Raw genomic sequence first — 22,138 nt, 5'->3', positions numbered from 1 at the left:
TGCTGTGCTGAGCCCTGTCAAAGTCTGCGGCCCAAGAGAGACCCGTGCCGCTAACTATCCTTCATGAATATTTTAAAAGTTCATTTTCCCCAAAGCATTTAAGTGTTGGAAAAGATCAAAACATCAAAAATTAGGTGTATTAAACAACATTAAGTGTAAATGTGGAACTTGCTATATTATGATTTATTGTTATAATTTATAATATATAATTACAATTTATTATTCATATTATCAATATGTTATTATGAACATTATATAATATAAATTATAACATATTAGATAATATAAGTATTACCATTATTATGTAGTTAGATTTATCATAGTACTTATTTAACTAAATATATCCAAAATAGTATCATTACAACATTTTATTAAAAAGTTGCAAAACTATTACACAAATGTTATAATAATCTTTTAATGTTTAATAATTTATGAATATGTCAAAAATTATTAGTGCTAAATTTTTCTTTTATTTGCACTACTCTTCACAATCCAGTGTGTATTTCACTTGAGCAGTTCAGGACTAGATTTTCACTGGAAATAGTTTCGATCTATATTTCGGATTTCATGCTGTTTACAGTTGAAAAGGCAAATTCACACGCCCAAGTTGTTATAAACATGCTTAAACATTTCCCAGTCGCTGAATCAAGCACTGCTTTTTTGTAAATTGAGATTTAACTCACTGGTAAACATCACCCTTCTAAACTGTGCACCTCATAAGCTATTACCTTATTCACAACACATATCTTCGAGCAGTAGCTTTTTAGTTTAAATTTGGGTGAGATAAAATAAGTGACAATGAGGTAAATTAAATAAAAGTAAATATCCAGTCCCACTCCAGCCAGCACGTGTCCAGCTGGGTGATGACCCCACGTGGCTTCAGGGTACCCGCTGGATGCGCAGAAATATTCTGGAGAGTGGCCAGTTAGCTTGCTGTCTTCCCACACATGCACCTAAGAGTCATACTACGGAAGGAAAGGAAATCATTAAATGCTCTGGCCACTCCCTGCCCCACCACCATCTGGAATCCACGCCATGGCCAGTGTTTAGTCTGCGGGCTTCTGCAAAGACAGGGCAAGCTCGGCCAGCTCCCCTGGTTGCAGGTGAGAGCCAGGACTATGGAAGAGGCAGCAGCTTGAGTTCAAGTTCAAGTCCCCTTTGACTTTGCCCGCCCTGCCCATCCCATGCCCTTGACATTGGTGCTGTCTCTGCACGGGCAGGGATCTGCGTGGCAGACCCCTACGAGGTCACGGTGATGCAGGACTTCTTCATTGACCTGCGGCTACCCTACTCTGTGGTGCGCAATGAGCAGGTGGAGATCCGAGCGGTCCTCTTCAACTACCGGGAACAGGACAGTCTCAAGGTGCGCCCTGGGGCAGCAAGGCCTGGAGGGCATGGGGAGGAGGCTGCCCTACGATGTGCACCTGCGCTGACCTGACGCCTCCTCTCTGGCAGGTGAGGGTGGAACTGATCCACAACCCAGCGTTCTGCAGCCTGGCCACTGCCAAGAAGCGCTACTACCAGACTGTAGTGATCCCGCCCAAGTCCTCCGTGCCTGTGCCTTACGTCATCGTGCCCTTGACCATCGGCCTGCAGGAGGTGGAGGTCAAGGCCGCCGTCTATAACCACTTCATCAGCGACGGTATCAAGAAGACCCTGAAGGTCGTGGTGAGTCCTTGGGGCTTCGGCTACCCCTTGCCTTTCAGGGAAGGTGCCTGGGCTCTGTACTGCTGACCCAGGTTGGAGACCCAGGCTCTGAGACCCTAAGAATCATCACAAGTCAGGCCTAGTGGCTGTACCTGTGATCCCAGCAACGTGGGAGGCTGAGACAGGAGGATCACAAGTTAGAGGCCAGCCTCAGCAACTTAAGAAAAAAGGGTAGGGGGTAAGGGCTGGGGATGTGGCTCAACAATTAAGTATCCCTAGGTTCAATTCTCAGAGAGAGCAAGAGAAAGAAGAAAGAAAGGAAAGAAGGAAGGAAGGAAGGAAGGAAGGAAGAAAAGAAAGAAAGGAAAGAAAGAAAGAAAGAAAGAAAGAAAGAAAGAAAGAAAGAAAGAAAGAAAGAAAGAAAGAAAGAAAGAAAAGAAAGAAAGGAAGAAAGGAAGGAAGGAAGGAAGAAAAAGAAAGAAAGGGAGGAAGGAAGGGAGGGAAGGAAGGAAGGAGGAAGGAAGAAAGATAAATCCAAATAAATGACAAAAAAGTGACAGTAAATGAAACATCAAAATTTTAAGCAGACAAGATCCCACAATGTCAAGCCAAGGCACCTGAGAGATTGAGACAAAAGGAAAAATGAGTGTCCTGTGTCCATGTTTGTATTTTCTCTCCAATGGTTAATTTCTTCTAAAACGTTAAAGAAGTTGGGAAATCTATTGAAATGTTGAAAAGCTGTCACGCTAAAGCAGAAAATGTTATTTTACGTTGAAATATTTTTCTACCGAAGCCAGAATTTATTACCATTCTTATTTTCAAACTTTTATGAAAGCAACCTTTATTTTTACCAATTATTTTAAGGCTCTGGAATAACATATTCTTTTGAAAGTACATAAAAGCACATGTTCCTTCTGCCTCGGCAATGGCATGGCTGTGAGCAAGGGGAAACACGGCTGGAGCCTGCCTGGTCCAGCTCCCAAGAGCAAACAGCACCAGTCTTCCCTATGCTGCATGCCCTGATGTCAGTGGCTTGAAATGGATCATGGCAATTTACCCCATTCTGTCATTATAACAAAATGCCTGAGGAAACTAACTTATAAAGAGAAAAGGTTAATTTTGACTTATGATGTTGGAGGTGCCAGTCCCTGGCCAGTCAGATCCAGTGCTTTCAGGTCTCTTGTGGGTCTGGGGTAGCTCATTGCTGCAGGAAGCGTGCAGTGAAGCAAAATCATTCACTTTATGGCCAGGGAGCAAAAAGAGCAAGGAGGGTCTGCAATCCCATTATCCCCTCCAAGGGCACACCCCCAGTGGCCTAAAGAGTTCTCAGTAGATCCCACCTTGTCAAGGCTGCCTCACCTCCCAACAGCACCACCCTGAGACTCAGCCTTTAATGCACAGGCCTTCAGTGGACATTCACTATCCAAACCATAGTGAAAGCAGTACCCACCCCATTGGAGTGTGAGCATTAAGTGAGTTAACCCAAGTAGTTTCTCAGCGCATATGAAGATTTCAAAATTTTTCATTACTGATGTAGAATCTTTTGATGATTTTGCACAAGATCAGTATAAGGTCTGACCCTCTGCTGAAGTAGTCCTCATGACGGTGGCTGGCTGACCATCTGTGTCTGTTTGTTCTTTTATTCCCTGGACCTCCTTCTCATCTCCCAACACTGCATAGCCTGAAGGAATCAGAGTCAACAAAACCGTGGCCATCCGCACACTGGACCCAGAACACCTTGGCGAAGGTGAGCCCTCAACAGGAGAGGATGTGGGGACACAGCCTGGGCATGGTGGTGCAGGACCCGGGAGAGCGGGGGCTGGTGCCATCCGTGTCTCTCTCCCCTGCAGCTGGAGTGCAGAGAGAGGAGGTGCCAGCTGCAGACCTCAGTGACCAAGTCCCGGACACTGATTCTGAGACCAGGATTCTCCTGCAAGGTGAGATATTCTTAGCCTGTGGGAACCAGGAAGGTGTCTGAGTACCTGACAGCCACAGCGCCTGCCTCCACTTCAGCGGGAACAGCTCTCGGATCTGTTTTAAAGGGGCCTCCTGGCACTGTTGACTTCAGCAAAGAGCATTTTCTGCTAAATACATTTAGATGACAGCAAAAATTCTGCCATTAATTGCCTGGGATGGAAGACTGAGGCGAGGAAGGGCAGGAAGCGGGTCTGCGGCCTGTGAGCTGTAGGGCTCTGGGGCGAGAACCTCGGCTTCCTCCTCTAGGATAGGGAGTGAAAAAGAGGATCTGCCTCGGACCTTGTTGTGACTATTAAGTGAGATGCTGTGTGGTGTTCTCTTGGAACTGCGCCTGGCACCACATAAGCATTCCTGCCTGGAATCATTTTACCGTTGGTGAATGGAGCGATCTGGGAACCAGGGTTCCCCTGTGAAGCACAGCTCCCCTGACTCCTGTAAAGAACCCCGGTCCAGTCACTCAGCCTTCTCTGTCCCCGACACATGGTCCCTGCTGTTCCCTGTCCTTGAGCCCTTGGCCCTGTCTGGTCGGAGGCTGAGAACGCTGTGGGCAGCCCGGACCCTCTCCGCCGCACAGTGGGCCACCGGGCTTGATCGGTGTCTTCCCGCGCCCCGCTGCAGGGACCCCAGTGGCCCAGATGGCAGAGGACGCCGTGGATGGGGATCGGCTGAAGCACCTCATCGTGACCCCCTCCGGCTGCGGGGAACAGAACATGATCGGCATGACGCCCACGGTCATCGCCGTGCACTACCTGGACCAGACCGAACAGTGGGAGAAATTCGGCTTCGAGAAGCGGCAGGAGGCCTTGGAGCTCATTAAGAAGGGTGCGCCCGCGGCGCCTCCTCGCCAGGCCCCGCCCCTCCTCTCGGACCCCCGACCGCGCTGCGCCTGGGCACCTGACTTCTCCCGCACCTGAGCGCTCCCCCCAGTGCCTGCCCCAGCCCGCAGAGCTCCCCTGCGGAGTCCCCCAGTCTCCAGGGAGGCCCCTCTTCCGCCAGACCCCCCAGCTCCCTGACTCGCCCTTCTCTTACTCTTACTCCCCTCGGAGCCCCCTCCTCCTTGGAGCTCCCCTCCCTCCCCCGCCGTCCCCGCCGTCCCACCCTGAGCCCGCCTGCGCTCGCAGAGCCCGCGCCTCGCGCCAGCCCGCGCAGCATCCCCGCCCCACTCCGGGCGTAGACACACCAGCCAGCCCCGTTCCTTGCTGACCACCCTCCTCCCTGCAGGGTACACCCAGCAGTTGGCCTTCAAACAGCCCAACTCGGCCTACGCCGCCTTCACCAATCGGGCGCCCAGCACCTGGTGAGTCGGGGTGGCCAGCTTGGCCAGCCTCCGCCTCGCACCTGGCTGAGCAGGGCCTGGGTTCCAGCCAGGGGTGGTCTAGGCCGGCCGGACCCAAACAGCCCTGGGCGACCCTACCGTGGACATTCCAGCCTTCAGTCAACGCATCCGCTGGCTGAGTGACCGGCGGCGGTAGAGTCTTTAAGCTCTGACTTAGCGCAACTCCGGAGTCCTGAGGCAGGGAAACCGGGCCCCCGAGCCAGGCCCCGCCCCGCTCTTCCCATTGGGCAAGCGGAATGGCAGTCTCTAGATCCCAAAGCCGATTGGTTCACTGTGTCCGCCCTCCGCCCCAGGCTGACGGCGTACGTGGTCAAGGTCTTCTCTCTGGCGGTCAACCTCATTGCCATCGACTCCCAGGTCCTCTGCGGGGCTGTGAAATGGCTGATCCTGGAGAAGCAGAAGCCGGACGGAGTCTTCCAGGAGGATGGGCCCGTGATACACCAAGAAATGATTGTAAGACTGGGTCACGGCAAGAGTGGGGGAGAGGCGCCTGGGAGTCAAGGGGTGGACGGGAGAAGGACTCCTCCATTCGATCAGTGCCCAATTCACTTTGCGAGGGTGGAGGTGACGGACAGGGAAGTAACTGCCACTCCAACGTTGCAAAAGCCAGAACTACAAAATGAAAACGCACATCTTATTCTGAAAAAAAAATAATATAAAATAAGAATTGCATTAAAGCAAGGGTAGAGCCCTGCCTGAGAGCCTGGGAATTTCGTCTCCCATCTGGTCCAGTTCATCTCAGCACCTACCTGCCCATTCCACTACCTGAACGTTGCTCAAAACTGGCTTCTTCTTCTTCCCATCTCGAGCCGCAGAGCTGATCCAAACACTTCCCTCCTTCACCCAGAGACCTTGGAAAAGCTGCTCCTTAGTCACTGCCCCCGTGGGCTTCACTCCGTTGGCTCTCAGGTGTTCACCACAGATAGCTTCAAATCTGATTGGATCCCTCCTCAGAAAGTCCTGAGTCTCCCCCTGACTCTTAAATTCCGCAGGGAGTGTTTCTCAAAATGTGATCCTCCGACCAGCAACAGCATCACCCACAAAGTTGTTGGAAATGAACATTCTGGGATAGGATCCCCGACCTAGAATTTGAACCAGAAGTTCTAGGAATGAGACCCTAGAATCTGAGTTTTAATAATCCCATCTCCCTAAGTAATGCTGATGTATTCCCGAGATAGAGAATCAATGCTCTAATCTGACCTCCAGGCTTCCAGCCTCACAGCCTGCCTCTCTTTCTACACTCCACCGATACTGGTCAAAGCCTTGCTCAGTCCTGCCACAGGGCATTTGCACAAGCTGTAACTGCTGCCCAGCGTGCTAACCCCTGCACTCTATGAAAGTTGACGCCCCTGGAGCTCAGGGCTCCAGAGATACCTGTCCTGACCTCACTGGGTCACTGCCCCACAGTTCATTCACTGCTGTGTCCTATTCTGCACAGCGTTCATAAGTTCATAATTAATACAGGTGGTTCCCGAGTTACCATGGTTCAACTTATGATCTTACACTTCACAGTGGTGGGAAAGCACATCCCATACAACCATCCCACCCTTCACTTTCAGTACAGTGTTGAATATGTGACGTGAGATTCTCAACACCTGTTGTGAGGTTGGCTTTGCGTGAGGTGGTTTTAATGTGAGTGTCCTGAGCACATTTAAGGCTGAGCTAGGATGCGCAGGTCATGTGTGCTAGATGCCTTTTGACAGGATAGTTTCCTTTTGCCGTGGGTTTGTTGGGGTGCGAGTCCCTTGTCCGCTGAGGAACGCCTGTATACCCACGGAGGAGCGACTGGCTCGTGCCTCCTCTCCCTGTTAGACGGGAGCCCCATGGAGGCTGGAGCTGGGGTCTGCTTTCCATCCACCCTGTACATCCACGGCCAGGGTCCTCCGTCGACACTGCAGAATGAAGTGACTGCGTTAATCCACACGAGAGGGGCCGCCCTTGGGGAGGGGAGCCCCAGGAGGAGCCCCCCCAGCCCAGAGCAGGACTGCCCTGCGTGGACACGTGGCGACTGCCCCTCTCTCTGCTCCTGTTCAGGGTGGCCTCCGCAACACCATGGAAGCCGACGCGTCCCTCACAGCCTTCGTCCTCATCGCCCTGCAGGAGGCTAAGGACATCTGCGAGGGGCAGGTCAACGTAAGTGCCCTCCTCCCGGCCACCTGCCCGGCTGGGGACCCCTCCTGGAGGGAGGTGCTGCCTGTGGGGGTCGCCAGCCCCTTCCTCCCGCCCTCCAGCAAGTCGCCTCCACTTACTATGGGTGGTCTTGGCCAGTGGCCGCTTCTCTGGGGGATCACTGTTGTCATCTCTCGGGGTGTTGGGAGGTCAGTAAGTGGATGCCCCATGGGCCTGCGGGAAGTGTGGGCGATGGTGTTGGACTTGGAGGGAGGGGAGGAGCTCAGGGTGCCTGTGAGTCTGGCCCCCTCACTTCTCCTGCCTGTTCAGAGCATCTTCTCCCTACACTTGATTCCGTGACGTCACATTGGCAGCTTGGCATTGGCCCCTTTGGGAGTATTTATACTGCCAGTCAGTGTAAACCCAGGCCCCCCAGCCCTCCCACAGGAGGGCTCCTCGATAACCCTTCGCCAGCAGGCCACTGGACGCTGGACAGCTCAGGCACATGGCAGGTGTTGTGTCACAAGGCAGCTCAGAGGTGGCTAGGATGTCTGGGAAATGCTCCAAAGCACGGATCCAAGACAGAGGCCCAGGACAGACACTATCCAGATGCCCGGGAGTGGCGCCTACAGGGTACTGACCAGCTGGCTGTGGTGACAATGTCCACCTGACCAGAGTGCCCACCCTCTTTCTCACAGAGCCTGGGAGGCAGCATCTCCAAGGCAGGAGACTTCCTGGAATCCAGATACCGGAACCTGCAGAGGCCCTACACCGTGGCCATCGCTGGCTACGCCCTGGCCCAGCTGGGCAAGCTGGAAGGCCCCCTCCTGGAAAAATTTCTGAACACAGCCACAGGTGAGAGGCAGCCTCAAGGAGGGGAGGGGATGCACGACTAGGGTCAAAGGGAGGCCACCCTAGCTGGGACAGGTGGCTCTGAGGCCATCGTCACCACAGACCACACAACAAGGCCCTCGCCCCGCTCACTCCAGGGGGGTAGGGAGCACACATCCAGGGAGGGGTCAGTGACCTAGGAGCCCGCAGGCAGGAGCCGCCTCTGAGCTTCGCCCAGCCAGCCCCAGGCCAGCGGACAGTGAGCGTGGGGGCTGCGGGCGTCCTCCTTGCAGATAAGAACCGCTGGGAGGAGCCCGGGCAGCGGCTCTACAACGTGGAGGCCACGTCCTACGCCCTGCTGGCCCTGCTCCTGCTGAGAGACTTCGACTCCGTGCCTCCCGTGGCGCGCTGGCTCAACGAGCAGAGATACTACGGCGGCGGCTACGGCTCCACCCAGGCAAGCGGCTCTTCTGTCCCCCGAGCCAGGGGTCTGGAGGGGAGCAGAGCCCAGCTTCTCTGAGTTACGCACCCCTCTGTGGGCTCCAGACTTCATGCCGGGTGCTCCGGGCCTCGTTCTGAGCCTCCTGCTCCCTCTGCTCTCCACGCGGTGTCCTCAGGGCTCAGGTTCAGGACCACATTGGTGGGTCCTAGACCACAGCGCCAATCCCACCAGGCTCCCGAGGTCGCTCTCTCACAGGGGCTTCCAGACCATGTTCCCGGTTCTACCAGGCTCACAACCTTAGCCTGTCTCTCCGGTGGGTTCCAAAGCAGGTTCTCCCACACTCCGTGGCACCGTCTGGACCTCTCTCCCTAGTGCCTTCTGCACTACGGTTTCAGGAAGTGCAGGATCCAGCAGCCCCAGGCTCCAGCTTGAGCCTCCTCTTCCTGGCGGGCTGTCCTTCGCATTCCCAGTGTGGCCGTCTCAGTGCCACTTTTGGATTCGGTGTCACCAGGCTCCAATGTGGTCCTTTATTTTTTCATGAGTGGGTTCGAGACACATTTCAGGGTCCCTAAGTCCTGGTCTGAGACTCTGTGCTCTGGATAGTCAGGCTGCATTCTCTAGGTTTCTAGACCTTCAATCTTACATGTGTTAGCTTTTCATTGCTGTGACAAAACGCCTGAGAAAATCAACCTAGAGGAGAAGGGTTTGTTTTGGCTCCTGGTTTCAGAGGTTTCCATGTACAGTTGCTTGGCGCCATCACTGTGGGCTTGTGGTGAGGCAGACAGCATGGAGGCAAGCATGTGGCAGAGTAGAGCTGCTCATCTCATTGTGGCTGGAAGGCAGACAGAGGAAGGGACCAGATAAAGTCCCCAAGGACCCACTTCCTTCAGCTAGGTTCCACCTACTACAGTTTCCACCAGGTTCCAACAGTGCATCCAGCTGTGAGTCCTCTGGTGGACTAATCCACTGATGAGGTCCAAGCCCTCGGATCCCATCGCCCGTCTCCAGCCCAGGTCTAACCGTGCTGCATCTGGGCCAAGCCTTCAACACTTCATTTCCAATCACAGCACACCTGGGCTTTCTGGTGGATCTTAGACACATCCTCAGCAGCTTCGAGTCCTGGTCTAAGCCTCTGTATCTTGGGGTGTTCTAGAACATGGAACATGTCCTCGGTATCTGATGACCTCTAGTCTTTTTTTTTTTTTTTGGTACTGGGGATTTAACTCAGGGGCGCCTGACCACCAAGCCACATTCCCAGCCCTTTCTTATATTCTTTTTAGAGACAGGGTCTCACTAAGTTGCTTAGGGCTTCACTATGTTGCCAAGGCTGGCATTGAACTTGTGATCCTCCTGCTTCAGCCTCCCAAGTCACAGGGATGATCGGCATGCACCCCAAGCCTGGCTTCCAATCTTAACTTCAGGTGCTGGGGGTTCTAGGCCACAGCCAGCCAGCAAGTCCTGGTCTGAGCCTCTCAGACAGAGGGTTCTGGGATGGGTGTTTCGTGCGCAGCACTCCTGGTTGCACCCTGCTGTCTGGTGGGCTCTGGGTCTGGTTTTCATGGCTTGACTCTGACCCCACCCGCTGCCTCCCTGGCGGGTCCCGCCACCCCGGGCTCTCAGCTCACCTCCTCTCTCACGGGTTCCAGGCTACCTTCATGGTGTTCCAAGCCCTGGCGCAGTACCAAGCGGACGTGCCTGACCACAAGGACCTGAACATGGAGGTGGCCATCCAGCTGCCCAGCCGCAGCTCCCAGATCAAGCATCGCCTCCTCTGGGAATCCGGTAGCCTCCTGCGGTCAGAAGAGGTACCGCCACGCCCTGCTGCCCGCAGCCAGCCCTGCTGGGAAGCCGGAGGGAGGCAGATGGCTGTGCAGGTCCTTGGAGTCAGGGGAGGGCTGGCTCCTAGCGCCCTCTTCTCCCCTGCAGACCAAGCAGAACGAGGGCTTCACCTTGACGGCGAAGGGCAAAGGCCAAGGCACGCTGTCGGTGAGGACTGGGGACCCACGCTGCTGAGCCACCTGCCCCGGCCCTCCCCTGCTCGTGACCCTCCACCTGCCTGGGCCCTGTCCCTGCTCTGGGCCCTCCACCTGCCCTGAGTCCTCCCCTGCTCGTGACCCTCCACCTGCCTGGGCCCTGTCCCTGCTCTGGGCCCTCCACCTGCCCTGAGTCCTCCCCTGCTCGTGACCCTCTACCTGCCTGGGCCTTGTCCCTGCTCTGGGCCCTCCACCTGCCCCGGCCCTCCCCTCTTCGTGACCCTCTACCTGCCTGGGCCTTGTCCCTGGTCTGGGCCCTCCACCTGCCCCGGCCCTCCCCTGCTCGTGACCCTCTACCTGCCTGGGCCTTGTCCCTGCTCTGGGCCCTCTACCTGCCCTGAGTTCTCCCCTGCTCGTGACCCTCCACCTGCCTGGGCCCTGTCCCTGCTCTGGGCCCTCCACCTGCCCTGAGTTCTCCCCTGCTCATGGCTGCCCACCTGCCCTGGACCCTCCACCTGCCCAGGGCCCTCCACCTGCCCGGGGCCCCCTGCTGTCCTCAGCCATCTCAGGACCCTTGAGACTTCACCTCCCCTCCCATCTCACAGGTGGTGACAGTGTACCATGCCAAAGTCAAAGGCAAGGTCACCTGCAAGAATTTTGACCTCAGAGTCACCATAAAACCAGCCCCTGCAACAGGTGAAGGAGTGAGGGCCCTTCTGTTTGCTTCCCGTCCCTGTCCACGGAGCGGGCAGGGGTGCTTGGCTGGGCACTGCTCCTCTTCCTCCCCTCCTGCATCAGGACCCCGACGGCCCTCCCCATCTCACTGTCTCCTGTGTTTCTAGCCAAAAAGCCCCAGGACGCCAAGAACAGCATGGTGCTTGCCATCTGTACCCGGTAAGAAGCCGGCTCCTCGGGGTCCCTCTTGGAGAACCCTCAGTCTTTAGCAAGATCTCCTATTTATCGTTTTTATTTTTGTTTTTTGTGGTGCTGGGTGGCCCCAGGGCCTCACACATGCTGAGCCCCAGCCCCAGCCTACAGTCTCCATGGTACCCGGGACTCTGTGGGTGTACTGTGCACTGGTCCTCAGTCTCTGCCCGGAAGCAGAGGCAGACAGCCCACCCCAGCAATGAGGAAGTCACAACTGCTCTGTGACTTTTTCGTTTTCTATCACAACACTGAAAACTATACTGTCAGTTAAGAAGACTTGGGGGGCAGTGCAGCTGGCAGTAAGGCACTTGCAGAGCACGCGTGAGGCCCTGGGTTTCATCCCCAACACCCCCCAAAATGGTATAGGAAATGAAAAATATAGTAAGACAAAGTTTTCTGTTTTTTTCTGTGTTCTGTAATTTAAAACATTTAGAACATTGCAAATAAAGGAGGCTTGCTTAGGGTGTTTTGCTTGCTTGTTTGGGGGGTAACTAGGGATTGGACCCAGGATGCTGTACCACTGAGTACATCCCCAGCCCTTTATTTTTTTAAAGTTGATTTTGAGACAGGATCTGGCTAAGTTGCCAAGACTGGCCTTGAGCTTGCAATCCTCCTGCCTCGGCCTCCCAAGCAGCCGGGGTCATGGGCACGGCCAGCACGCCCGCCTTAGCTGTTTCTTGGTGAACCCTGTTCTCCGCGTCTGGAGTAAGCCTTCTTCTGTTCCATCATGCCTCGCATGCTCCTTTCTGAGTTTAGATCCACTCCCATTTTATCCTTCCAGCTTTCAAAGCCATGCGGTTCCTCCAAGAGTCCCTTTCCCGTGAAGCTGATCCTTCCCAGCATTGCCTCCTCTGGGACACTGGCCTCCTTTTTGTCGCTACCCCCTTCCTCACTCTTGCTGACTCCAATGGCAGCAGCGCCAACCTTCTCAGCATCTGCCAGCCTTCTGCTTTAGTTGAAATTCACTTCCAGCACCATCTTTTCATTTCTGTGCGGCAAGTTCATTTTTGTTGGCCAGTTCCCTCTTCTGAGGACCCATTTTGGTAAAGCGTCATGTGGGTTGATCAGGAGGAAAGAGAAGCAACACAGCTACATGCTTTGCTGTCTGTGCATGACTTGAATAATGGATGCTCAGTGATCAGTCACAGGCAGGCTTTCAAAGGAGTCCTGTGATCGATCATTGATTACCATTTATTACCATGTTATTTACATGGTAATCTGTGGTTGACAAGCTAGCAACAAGGTTTGTGCAAGTATGATTACTGTATTGAGGTACTGTGATTTGAACCATGTCACTGGGGTTTATTTCCCTGAACCAGAGCAGCTGAATCATACAAAGTAAGGGCTGCCCATATTCTTGTCATTCTCAAGAAGAACTGAGGCACAGAATGGTCAAGTAACTCATCAAATGTTACACAGTGCTGGGATCTGAACCCATGCAATTGGGTCCAGAATCTGAGATCTTCATGACCTTGCCTATTACACAGTTCCTTTTTGCTCTTGGGGAAGTGTTTCCTAAAATTAAACATCTCTCTAGGATGCTGGGTGGGCATCAGAGGCCTCGAACCCTGATCAGGCACAGACCCCTGGGCTCCAACAACCTTCTCTCTGCCTTTTCCAGGTACCTGGGAGAACAGGACGCCACAATGTCCATCCTGGATATATCCATGATGACAGGCTTCGTTCCTGACACAAATGACCTGGAACTGGTATGAAGGGGTCAGGGACTGGGATGGGGAAGAGGCTGCAGGGAGAGCCAGGCTGACGGAGGGATCTTCACAAGCCCCACCCTTCCCCAGCTGAGCACCGGCGTGGACAGATACATCTCCAAGTACGAGCTGAACAAAGCCTTCTCCAACAAGAACACCCTCATCATCTACTTGGACAAGGTAAGCCTACAAGCTCCCCTGGGAGGCTTCCACAGACAGCTGGACCCCTATCTGGCTGCCCTTTTCTTCTGCCTTGACCTTTGTGCCCCAGGCTGGAGGAGACAGGGCCTGTGCAGGGAAGGCAGAAGAGAGAGCTTGTTCAAAGGATGGCCTTTTGCCCTGTGACCACAGATGTTCCAACCTCATTTTCCACTGCATCCTGCCACTTCTGATCAATTTTAACAACCACCCAAGAACTTCTTGTTGGTGTTTTAAGTGCTTGGTTGAGAGAGACCTAGCTTTGTTCCTCTGCATCTGCTTCTCTCTTATTTTCCCTCCCTCTAGAATTCTTCTGCTCACATCACCTCTACCAAGATTTTGGCTTTTCCCTCCCCCCTCCCTGTTTATTCCCATTCTCCTACCCCATATCCTACCTGCTAACTCCCCGTACCCCCAGGGCCCCTCAACCCCACATTAGTCTTCATAAGTAAAATTAGTAACTGGTATAAACGCCTAAGAACATGAGACTCAATACAAGAGACTTGTATTTCTAACCTGTGTAAAGTTCATCTGGAGCCAGGCACGGTCGGTGGTATGTACCTGTAGTCCCATGTATTCAGTAGGTGGAGGCAGGAGGGTCCCTTGAGTCCAAAAGTTGAAGTCCAACCTGGGTAACATAGCAAGACCCTAATGCAAAAAAATTAAAAATAAAGTCCAAAGGGTATGGGAGGCAAGGAAGGGGCCCTCTGCTCCATGCAGTCACTCAGGGATCCAAGAACCATCCACCTTGTGGCCATTAATCCCTAGGATGTTGGAGTCCTTTGCAGAATCCATTCTTTCTAGAAAAGACAGTTATGTATGGGATGTTTTTTTGGGTTCTGTCTTAGTTCATTTCATGTTGTAACAAAATACCTGGTGATGTATGAAGAAAAGAGCTTACTGAGCTCACAGTCTCAGAGACTGGAAGTCCAAGATTGGTGGCCTCAACTGTTTGGCATCTGATGAGGGAGGAACTTCTGGCGTCATGGTGGGAGCAAGTACAAGAGAAAGGTTACATGGTGGGAGCAGACACGAGAGAGCAAGTCCAGAAAGCCACATGCCCTTGATAACATCCCACTGTCATGGTAACCAATCTAAGCCCAGGAGACCTGGCCTACTCCTGCAAGATAAGCACTGATCCCTTCCGAGAGTCATGCCCTGTGACCTAATTATCTCCCTTAAAGGCCCCTCTACCTCAATACCCTCACACTGGGGAACTGAGCCCCCACATGCATTTGGAAGGGGGAAAGCCACTTCCCAACCATCGCAAGCATGTCAGCAACCAGTCATCAGAGCTCAGTCCCCTGGCCACGCCCAGCTGCAAGGGGGGCTGAGAGAAGAGAATAGGCCTGCCAAACCACTCAGCTACTTCCTCTCTCCCCACTGCCTGTGACCCCTCGCCATGCCTCAATCACCCCACCTCTGCCCGGTCAGGACCCTGTCCTGAACCCCTTCCAGGGCACCCACTGACCATCCTTCGCCTCCTTCCTCTCAGATCTCACACACGGAGGAAGACTGTCTGTCCTTCAAAGTTCACCAGTACTTCAACGTGGGGCTCCTCCAGCCCGGGTCCGTCAAGGTCTACTCCTATTACAACCTGGGTGAGCCGCCAAGCTGGGCTGGGGCTCTCGGATCCAGGGACTGAGGATTGGGAGATGGATGGTTCCAGAGGCTTTCGGGCCCTGGGGGCCTGTGAGTTGGGGTTCCAGGAGTCCCGAGTCTGAGGGTCCCATGGATGTGTGAGCTGTGGGGGAGCTGAGGGTCCCAACAATTCACAAGTCGAGATTCTGAGAGTCGCAGGATCTGAGACTTAGGGATCTGAGAGCTGGGGAAAGGAGGGTCCCGAGGATTTTCAGGTTGGAGGTTTGAAGTTCCTAGGGCCTGAGGGTCCCAAAGATCAGAAGGTAGGAGAGTCTCAGGAATTGAGGGTTGGGGGCCTAGCAGCTGCAGGCCTGAGGGACTTGGGCGCTGGGAATCTGAGCCTGCCAGGCATGGTCTCTGGGGCGGAGGTCTGGGCCTCTGAGCCCCTCCCCATCACCTCCCCCTGCAGAGGAGACGTGCACCCAGTTCTACCACCCGGAGAAGGAGGACGGAATGCTGAGCAAGCTGTGCCACAAGGACATGTGCCGCTGTGCTGAGGGTGGGTCCCTGGAGCTAGCCTGGGGTGGGCTGAGTGGGCCATACCCACCTGCACACCCTGCCCCGAGGAGCCCCGAAGCCAAGCCCTGGGGATGCCAGGAAGGACAGGCCCTGGGGCCAGCAAGTGGGGCTCACCCCGAGTCTCCACCCCCACCCTGCAGAGAACTGCTTCATGCAGCAGCAGGACGACGTCACCCTGAATGACCGGCTGGACAAGGCCTGCGAGCCTGGAGTGGACTATGGTGAGCGGGGCGTGAGGATGGTGGTCCTGCAGGCTGCGGGTGGCTTGCTGCATGAGGATGTGTGGTGGGGGCCATGGTCTTGTGGGAAACCATGGTCACCATGGTCACCATGGCCGAGTGTGAAAAAGGTGGGCATGAGGCCCCTGCTCAGTGTGGTGTGAGGCTGTGGATGTAGATGGCTGAGGATGGGAGTAGCTGTGGCTGGCTGCCACTGTGTGTGGCTGCCTGTGACAGGGGTGACAGTGGACGGGAGTAGCTGTCAAGGTGTATGGGACTGAGGTTTGAGCTGTGCAAGGCTTTGGTTGTGGACGACAGTGAGCTGGAGTAGCTGGAGTTCTGGACGTGGCTGGCGTCTTGGGCAGCTGCAGCTGCGGGCACGCTTGTGTGGGGGCTGCCAGAGGGCAGCTGCACTTGGCCATGGCTGGACAAGACTGTGCTGTGGACAGCTGTGCATTTGAGCAGCCGACCTTGTGTGTGTGACTCCCCGTGTGGGCGGCTGGAATTGCGCATGACTGTGGGATGGTGACTGAGTGACCACGTGTGATTGTGTGTTCCCAGGAGGGCGCACTGCCCGGTGTCGGGCCGAGATCCCTCCGTCTCCGTGTGGGGTGGGGAGGCAGCCACACCTGCCCAGGTGCACGTGCAGGTGAAGGTGCCCCCCACCCCGTCCATGGTCAATCGGCCCATGACCCACGCTGCCCCTCCTACACAGTGTACAAGACCAAGCTGGTCAGGTCGGAGCTGTCGGAGGACTTTGACGAGTACATAATGGTCATCGAGCAGACCATCAAGTCAGGTCAGCCGAGCGCCCCAGCTGCCTGTCTGCACCGCCCCTCCCCACCTCCTTTCCCGCCGCCCAGCTTCCCGTCCCTCCACTCCAGGCTCCGATGAGGTGCAGGCTGGGCAGGAGCGCAGGTTCATCAGCCACATCAAGTGCAGAGAGGCGCTGAAGCTGGAGGAAGGCAAACACTACCTCGTGTGGGGTCTCTCCTCCGACCTCTGGGGAGAAAAGCCCAAGTGAGTGCCTGCCCTGCGCCTGCGCGGCTGTCCCGCCCCCGCGCGCCCCCACCGCCCCGCGCGCCCCTGCTGACCTGCCGCCCTTCCCCCAGCACCAGTTACATCATCGGCAAGGACACCTGGGTGGAGCTTTGGCCGGAGGCGGAGGAATGCCAGGATGAGGAGAACCAGAAGCGGTGCCAGGACCTGGGCGCCTTCGCTGAGAGCATGGTGGTCTTCGGCTGCCCCAACTGACCTGGCAGCACGCCCTCCAATAAAGCTTCGGTTGTATGCCGTGGCCTCCCCAAGTCTGGAGTCCTTTGCTAGAGGAAAGGGGCACCTGGGATCCCACCTGAGCCGCGCGCACCCTGTTCCCCACTTCCTTCCCACCGGGGTTCAACTGCAGCCGCGCCTGCCTCCCCTGCGCCTCGCCTGAAGTACGCCCCCGCCCACCTGCACCTCGGCTTCATCCTGCCCGAATGCCAACCTCCACCGCCACCTGCACCTCGGCTCCATCCTGCCCGAATGCCAACCTCCATCGCCACCTGCACCTCGGCTCCATCCTGCCCGAATGCCCACCTCCACCCTCACCGGCAGCAGGCTGCCCCTTCACCGGTCCTCGCCTGTGTCTTACCAGTACCCGCTGCTGAATCCTACCTGGGCTCACGCACCCGAACCATGCCCACCAGCACCCTGTTGACGTGCCTCGCCTGGCCCGCCCGCACATTTCTATCCAAGCTCACCCGTATCTTTACCTTGGCAACGCTCACCTGTTTTCCACCTGTCTTTCTACCCACATTGTCCTGCAGGTGCATTTGCTCCGGTCCCCTCTGGGTCCTTGGGTTCTTACGGGCATCCTCACCTTCATCCTCTGTCTCACATCGACCTTCCAGGCACACTTTCCGCTGCATCTTTACCTGTTCTTCACCAGCACCGCAGGCCTGGTCCCGCTCTGCCGCTCACCCTCGTCCTCACCTGCACCCTGACCTGCCTGCCCACCTGTTATCCTAGGTGTCCCGTTTGCTCTTTGGGGCAGCGCCTCGCTCCACTTCCTGTCTCACTGGGCTGGCACTCGCCCTGTGCCAGGTCACCCCACCTCGCGGCCCCGCTCAGTAGAGGGCCGCTGAGGGCCGTAGGAACAGGCCAGCAAATGCTTCCGTAGATGTGCCCGCCTCGTGCCGAGAGGGGGCGGTCAGCGTCTGCTGGCGGGTGGGCGGCCTGGGAGGTGTTTCCGACTGGGAGGGAAGACGTGAGTCAGCACTGGGGAGGGAGCGTGGGGGCCGCTGAGGTCACAGCCTGGCTAGCGCTGTTGGGAGCAGCAGCTGCAGCGGGCGGGTGGGGTGGCTCACCGCAGGTGCCTCTTCCTACTGCATGTCTGGCCCCTTGGAATTTGAAATCTGGGAGGCTGGAATCCAGGCGTCCAGGGCGGAAGGAAAGCCCCTCTGTGCCTGGAAACAAGGTGCACAGCCCCTCCCGCTGAGAACTCCAAGTCCCCAAGGCCCCACCTCCCAAACCAGGAATATGGGGGATACCAAGTCACAGCCCTACCCACTTCCTGCTGCCCCCAAATGCCAGAGGGCCTCAGGGGAGGTCCCTAGTGCCTCATTACTCCCTGGGTCCCACCCCGTTCTTGCCCTTCTCTATTTCCTTTAACTTTCTCACTTTCCTGTTCTACTTGTGACTGGGCACAGACAGATGTGAGCCGTGGGACCTGAAGTTAAGGGATTAATTCCTCATATGGGCCCTCTGTGCCCACCCCCGCATGCTTTCTCTTCCAAGAGTTTACCTGCAGCCCTGCCTGGCCTCAGTGGACAGGCTAGGTCACATTCCTCGGCAAACCACCTGTTATCTGCAGGAGACACACAGGCCGGAAATAAAGCTGAGAAGAGGAACCCAGGTTACCCTGAAGGGGGAGACTTTTGTGACTCTTTTCACAAACCAAATCCCAGACCTTCAGGGAGATAAGGATAGTTCCTCCTAACCACAGCATCTGTAAGAACGTTTGCTTAAGAATGTAATTAGAACAGGTCAGCGTGGGCCAAGGTGACCTAGAGTTGTCATGGCTGTGGGGTCTTGAAAGTCTGATGTCATCCTGCTGTCAGTCAAAAGTCAAGATGTGGGTGAGACTCTCTGGAAGCTTCTCTGAGCTCCCCAATAAAACTGGGGTGCAGGGGAGGTCCTCTCAGAGAGGGCCCACTGTCTCCCTGAGAGTGTCCTCTTTCCCTTTTCCTAGCCCGTCCATAACTCATGCCTGTTACTCGAGTGACATGTCTCAAATCCTCCTGACCAGATAGAATCAGGGTTTGGACTTCAAGCTGCCTCAGTTTCCGGAAGGCCCCGTAGCACGCTCAGGTCCCCTCCCACGGCACAGGAATTCCATCCCTTCTCCCTTAAATGAATCCTTCTCCTTCACTCTTCCCTTTTATCACTGTCTGTGGATTTTATTCTTCACATTTTCAAGAGAAGAACCCAGAAGGAAATGGGCGAGGCCCGCGGCCTGACAAACCCACCTGCCAGCAGGAGTGGGCTCCAGCTCCACCTCAAAACCCCGGTCCACTTGGGGCCCTGTGCCCATTCCTGTAGCACTCGGGGGGTGGGGGTCTTTGTGTTCCTCTGACCCTCTGTAGCTCGTGACCCGCACAGATGGACTCTTATGAACCTGACATTCGGAAGGAGGAAAAGGAAAGGGGCTGAAGGACCAGTCAGACCCGGAGAAGGGCAGCCGGAGAGGTCGTCCCGGCCTCGGGGAGCAGAGCATTTCCTCGCAGTGATGTGAGGGTTAATTTTCCATGTTGGCCCGGGGCCAAAGTCAAGGCTGGAGAGATCTTTGTTAGGTGGGTCAGTGGACATGCAGGGTGGGGGACAGCCCTTGATGATGTTGGGCGGCAGGGTCGCAGATGACCAGTGGCCTGAGGAGCCCACGCTGAGGTTTCCTGGAGCGGGGATTCTGCCTGGAGCCTGGGACGCAGGAGGCAGAGCTCCGCCTCAGCGTCCAGCTTCTGGCCGCACCGTGGGCTCCCCAGGCGCCCCGACAACCAGCTGCTCCTGCGTATTTCCACCTCCCCGGCACCCACAATCCTGGGAGCCAAGTCCTCAAAGTAAAGGGGCTCTCTCCTCCCCGTCTCTCGCCTTGTCTCCGTGTCTCTCTGTTTTTCCTCTTATCTCTGTCTCTTTCTGTCCCTGTCCCTGTCTCTATCTCTGTCTCTCTCCCTCTGTCTTTCTGCGTCTCTCCTGTCTCTCTCTCTTTCTCCTGTTGTGTCTTTTCTCTGGAGACCCCCAGCCAGCGCAGGTGATCAGGGACCACTCCTGTGAAGTGGGGTCTCTTGAGTCAGGACAAGATGAGGAGGAGCTGGAAGATGGTTTCCCACTCGGAGACACCCGGGCAGAGTAACCCAAACGGCACGAGCCGTGAGACCAATGAGAGCCCCAGGGAGAGACCCCCAGGGAGAGACCACCAGGCGTCTGTTCTGAGAACACGGACAGCAAGGTTTTTCTACAAAGAGCCAAAGAGTAACTATTTCAGGCTTGGGGGTCCAGAGGTAAGAGCAGGGAGGAGCTTCGGGCCTGTCCCCTGAGAGGCCTGCAGAGCACTGGGCACGCCCTGGCCTGGCTCTGGGGACATCCTCTGGACAGAGTGACCCGTCCAAGGGTCACTAGAAATCCTGCAGGTTGGAGGGGCTGAGAGGTGACCCCCAAGGGCAGCTTCCTTCTCTGCTCCAGCGACAACCAAGTTCCAGCAAAGTGTTTGGGGAGGGCCTGGCTGACCTCTGGAGAGGCCATCCAGAGGCCAAGCCCCATGTGAGCCGCTGACTCCCTGAGGAGGGCCACACCCATCAGCGCCAGCAGTTGCCAACAGGAGCTCCAACGTGGAGGTGGTGATGAACGTGTGCTGGAGGGTGGCCTGGGGGGTGGACGGGGGTGGACAGAGGCGGAGGACTCGACTCCAGCCGGGTCTCCGAATCTCGCCAACGTGTCAGCCACCCAGAGCTGTGTCTCCTGCTGTTCAGAGACGGGACCAGCTGGCTTTGGCCTTGGGCTGTAATTTGCCGACCCTGTCAGCTCAGTCACTGGAAGTCACTGGAAGAGTTTAGGCAGGGGAGGACCTCAAGTTCGAGGCCAGCCTGGGCAACTTAGTGAAACTGTCTCAAAACAGAAGACAAAGGGCTGGGGTGTGGCTCAGTGGTAGGTGACTTGCTTAGTATGCATGAGGCCCTGGGTTCCATCCCCAGTACAAAAAAAAAGCTCCCAGTAGCAACTCCACTCCCAGTACATATGCCGAAAACTGGGTATATATACACAATGGAATACTACTCAGCCATAAAGAAGAATAAAATTATAGCATTTGCAGGTAAATGGATGGAGTTGGAGAATATCATGCTAAGTGAAATAAGCCAATCCCAAAAAACCAAAAGCTGAATGTTTTCTCTGATAAGTGGGTGATGATACATAACAGGGGGCGGGGCAGTGGGGAGGGTTAGAGAATGGAGGCACTTTGGATTGTGTAGAGGGAAGTAGAGGGGCAGGAGGGGAGGGGAAAGGAAAGATAGTAGACTGAGACACAGATCGTTGCCCTGTGTACATGTGTGATTACACAAATGGTGTGAATCTACATTGCGCGCAACCATGGGAACGAGAAGTCGTACCCCATTTGTGTACAGTGAATCAAAATGCAGTCTGTAAAAATAAAAACTGAGATACTTCTGTGCAGACACCATTGCTTTTCCTCAATTAGACAATAAAGGTCTTGAAGATGGAAAGAAAAAGAACACTGGCCCTCAGACTAGCAGAGGTACATGCTCACAGCAGCAAGATTCAGTTGCCAGAGAGGGACCCGCGTCCATCCACGCGGCAGCCCCTTCTGCCCTACCGGGAGTGGAGCAGCATTGCAGGCAGGCCTGGCACGGGCTTGCGGAGTGAAATAAACTGACACGAAACTCCACGTTGTTTCCCTCTTCGTGAAATATCCACAAAGACGAGTCCACACAGGAGGACCCAAACCTGCCCAGGCTTGGGGAGGGGGCGCCAGGATGGGGCGGCTGCTTCAGGGCTCTGGGGTATACTCTGGGGGCAGCGCAAACCACTCTGTCTAGAGTTGGTGGCACAAAGTCACAAACGTACAGGACGTAACTGAGTCGTTCCTTGTTAAATGGCTGACTCCCAGAGGAAGGTCACACCCGTAACTTTCACCCCATAAAACAATAAACAAACAAGCAAGGGCACCCTTGCTAGAGCGCAGAGGGTGAACTTCAAGGTGGCAAGATGTGTGACAGGACGTCCAGCTGGGGAGCTACTGCAACGGTGCAAGTAAGCGACCAGGTGCCCTGGCGTTTCAGTCAGCTCCGGCTCACAACGCCGAGGCCCAAACGGGTGTTGCTTTTTCACTGCTGGGAGACCGGAAGCCCAGGATCACGGTGGCAGCCTGGCCCGCTCTGGTGAACGGGCGCTCCTCCTCACTCCCAGATGGCATCCTCGCATGGAGGAGGACGCTTCGCACGCCTCTTCTTCCTGGGGCACCGATCCCATCCTTCTTGACCTGCTCACCTCCCAAGGCGACTATCACAGGCGCCCGCACCACCCCACTGTGGATTTGGAGGGACACAGTCAGTCTGTAG

The 22,138-nt window shown here is 55.5% G+C and overlaps 2 protein-coding genes across 2 annotated transcripts in view; one reads left to right on the top strand and one right to left on the bottom strand.

Moving 5' to 3' along the window:
• C3 (complement C3) overlaps positions 1-16,820 on the top strand; it is a 28,772-nt gene extending 11,952 nt beyond the window's left edge. The window contains exons 20-41 of the mRNA XM_079115366.1: positions 1,221-1,363; positions 1,456-1,668; positions 3,328-3,394; positions 3,498-3,584; positions 4,243-4,446; positions 4,846-4,921; positions 5,254-5,413; positions 6,995-7,093; positions 7,768-7,924; positions 8,194-8,357; positions 9,989-10,147; positions 10,269-10,328; positions 10,921-11,011; positions 11,158-11,209; positions 12,864-12,951; positions 13,042-13,131; positions 14,645-14,750; positions 15,200-15,289; positions 15,450-15,530; positions 16,243-16,326; positions 16,412-16,547; positions 16,640-16,820. Of these exons, the coding sequence (XP_078971492.1) occupies positions 1,221-1,363; positions 1,456-1,668; positions 3,328-3,394; positions 3,498-3,584; positions 4,243-4,446; positions 4,846-4,921; positions 5,254-5,413; positions 6,995-7,093; positions 7,768-7,924; positions 8,194-8,357; positions 9,989-10,147; positions 10,269-10,328; positions 10,921-11,011; positions 11,158-11,209; positions 12,864-12,951; positions 13,042-13,131; positions 14,645-14,750; positions 15,200-15,289; positions 15,450-15,530; positions 16,243-16,326; positions 16,412-16,547; positions 16,640-16,781 (2,549 nt within the window). The 3' untranslated portion in view covers positions 16,782-16,820. The remainder of the gene's footprint in view (positions 1-1,220; positions 1,364-1,455; positions 1,669-3,327; positions 3,395-3,497; positions 3,585-4,242; positions 4,447-4,845; positions 4,922-5,253; positions 5,414-6,994; positions 7,094-7,767; positions 7,925-8,193; positions 8,358-9,988; positions 10,148-10,268; positions 10,329-10,920; positions 11,012-11,157; positions 11,210-12,863; positions 12,952-13,041; positions 13,132-14,644; positions 14,751-15,199; positions 15,290-15,449; positions 15,531-16,242; positions 16,327-16,411; positions 16,548-16,639) is intronic.
• The window catches only part of TRIP10 (thyroid hormone receptor interactor 10), a 260,809-nt gene that overhangs the window by 35,244 nt on the left and 203,427 nt on the right, over positions 1-22,138 (bottom strand). The window lies entirely within an intron of this gene.

Source organism: Sciurus vulgaris, assembly GCF_902686455.1.
Source record: "Sciurus vulgaris genome assembly, chromosome: 16".
Taxonomy (NCBI): Eukaryota; Metazoa; Chordata; class Mammalia; order Rodentia; family Sciuridae; genus Sciurus; species Sciurus vulgaris.
The sequence above is the reverse complement of the archived record's forward strand: the minus strand, read 5'-3'. Positions and strand labels throughout refer to the sequence as shown.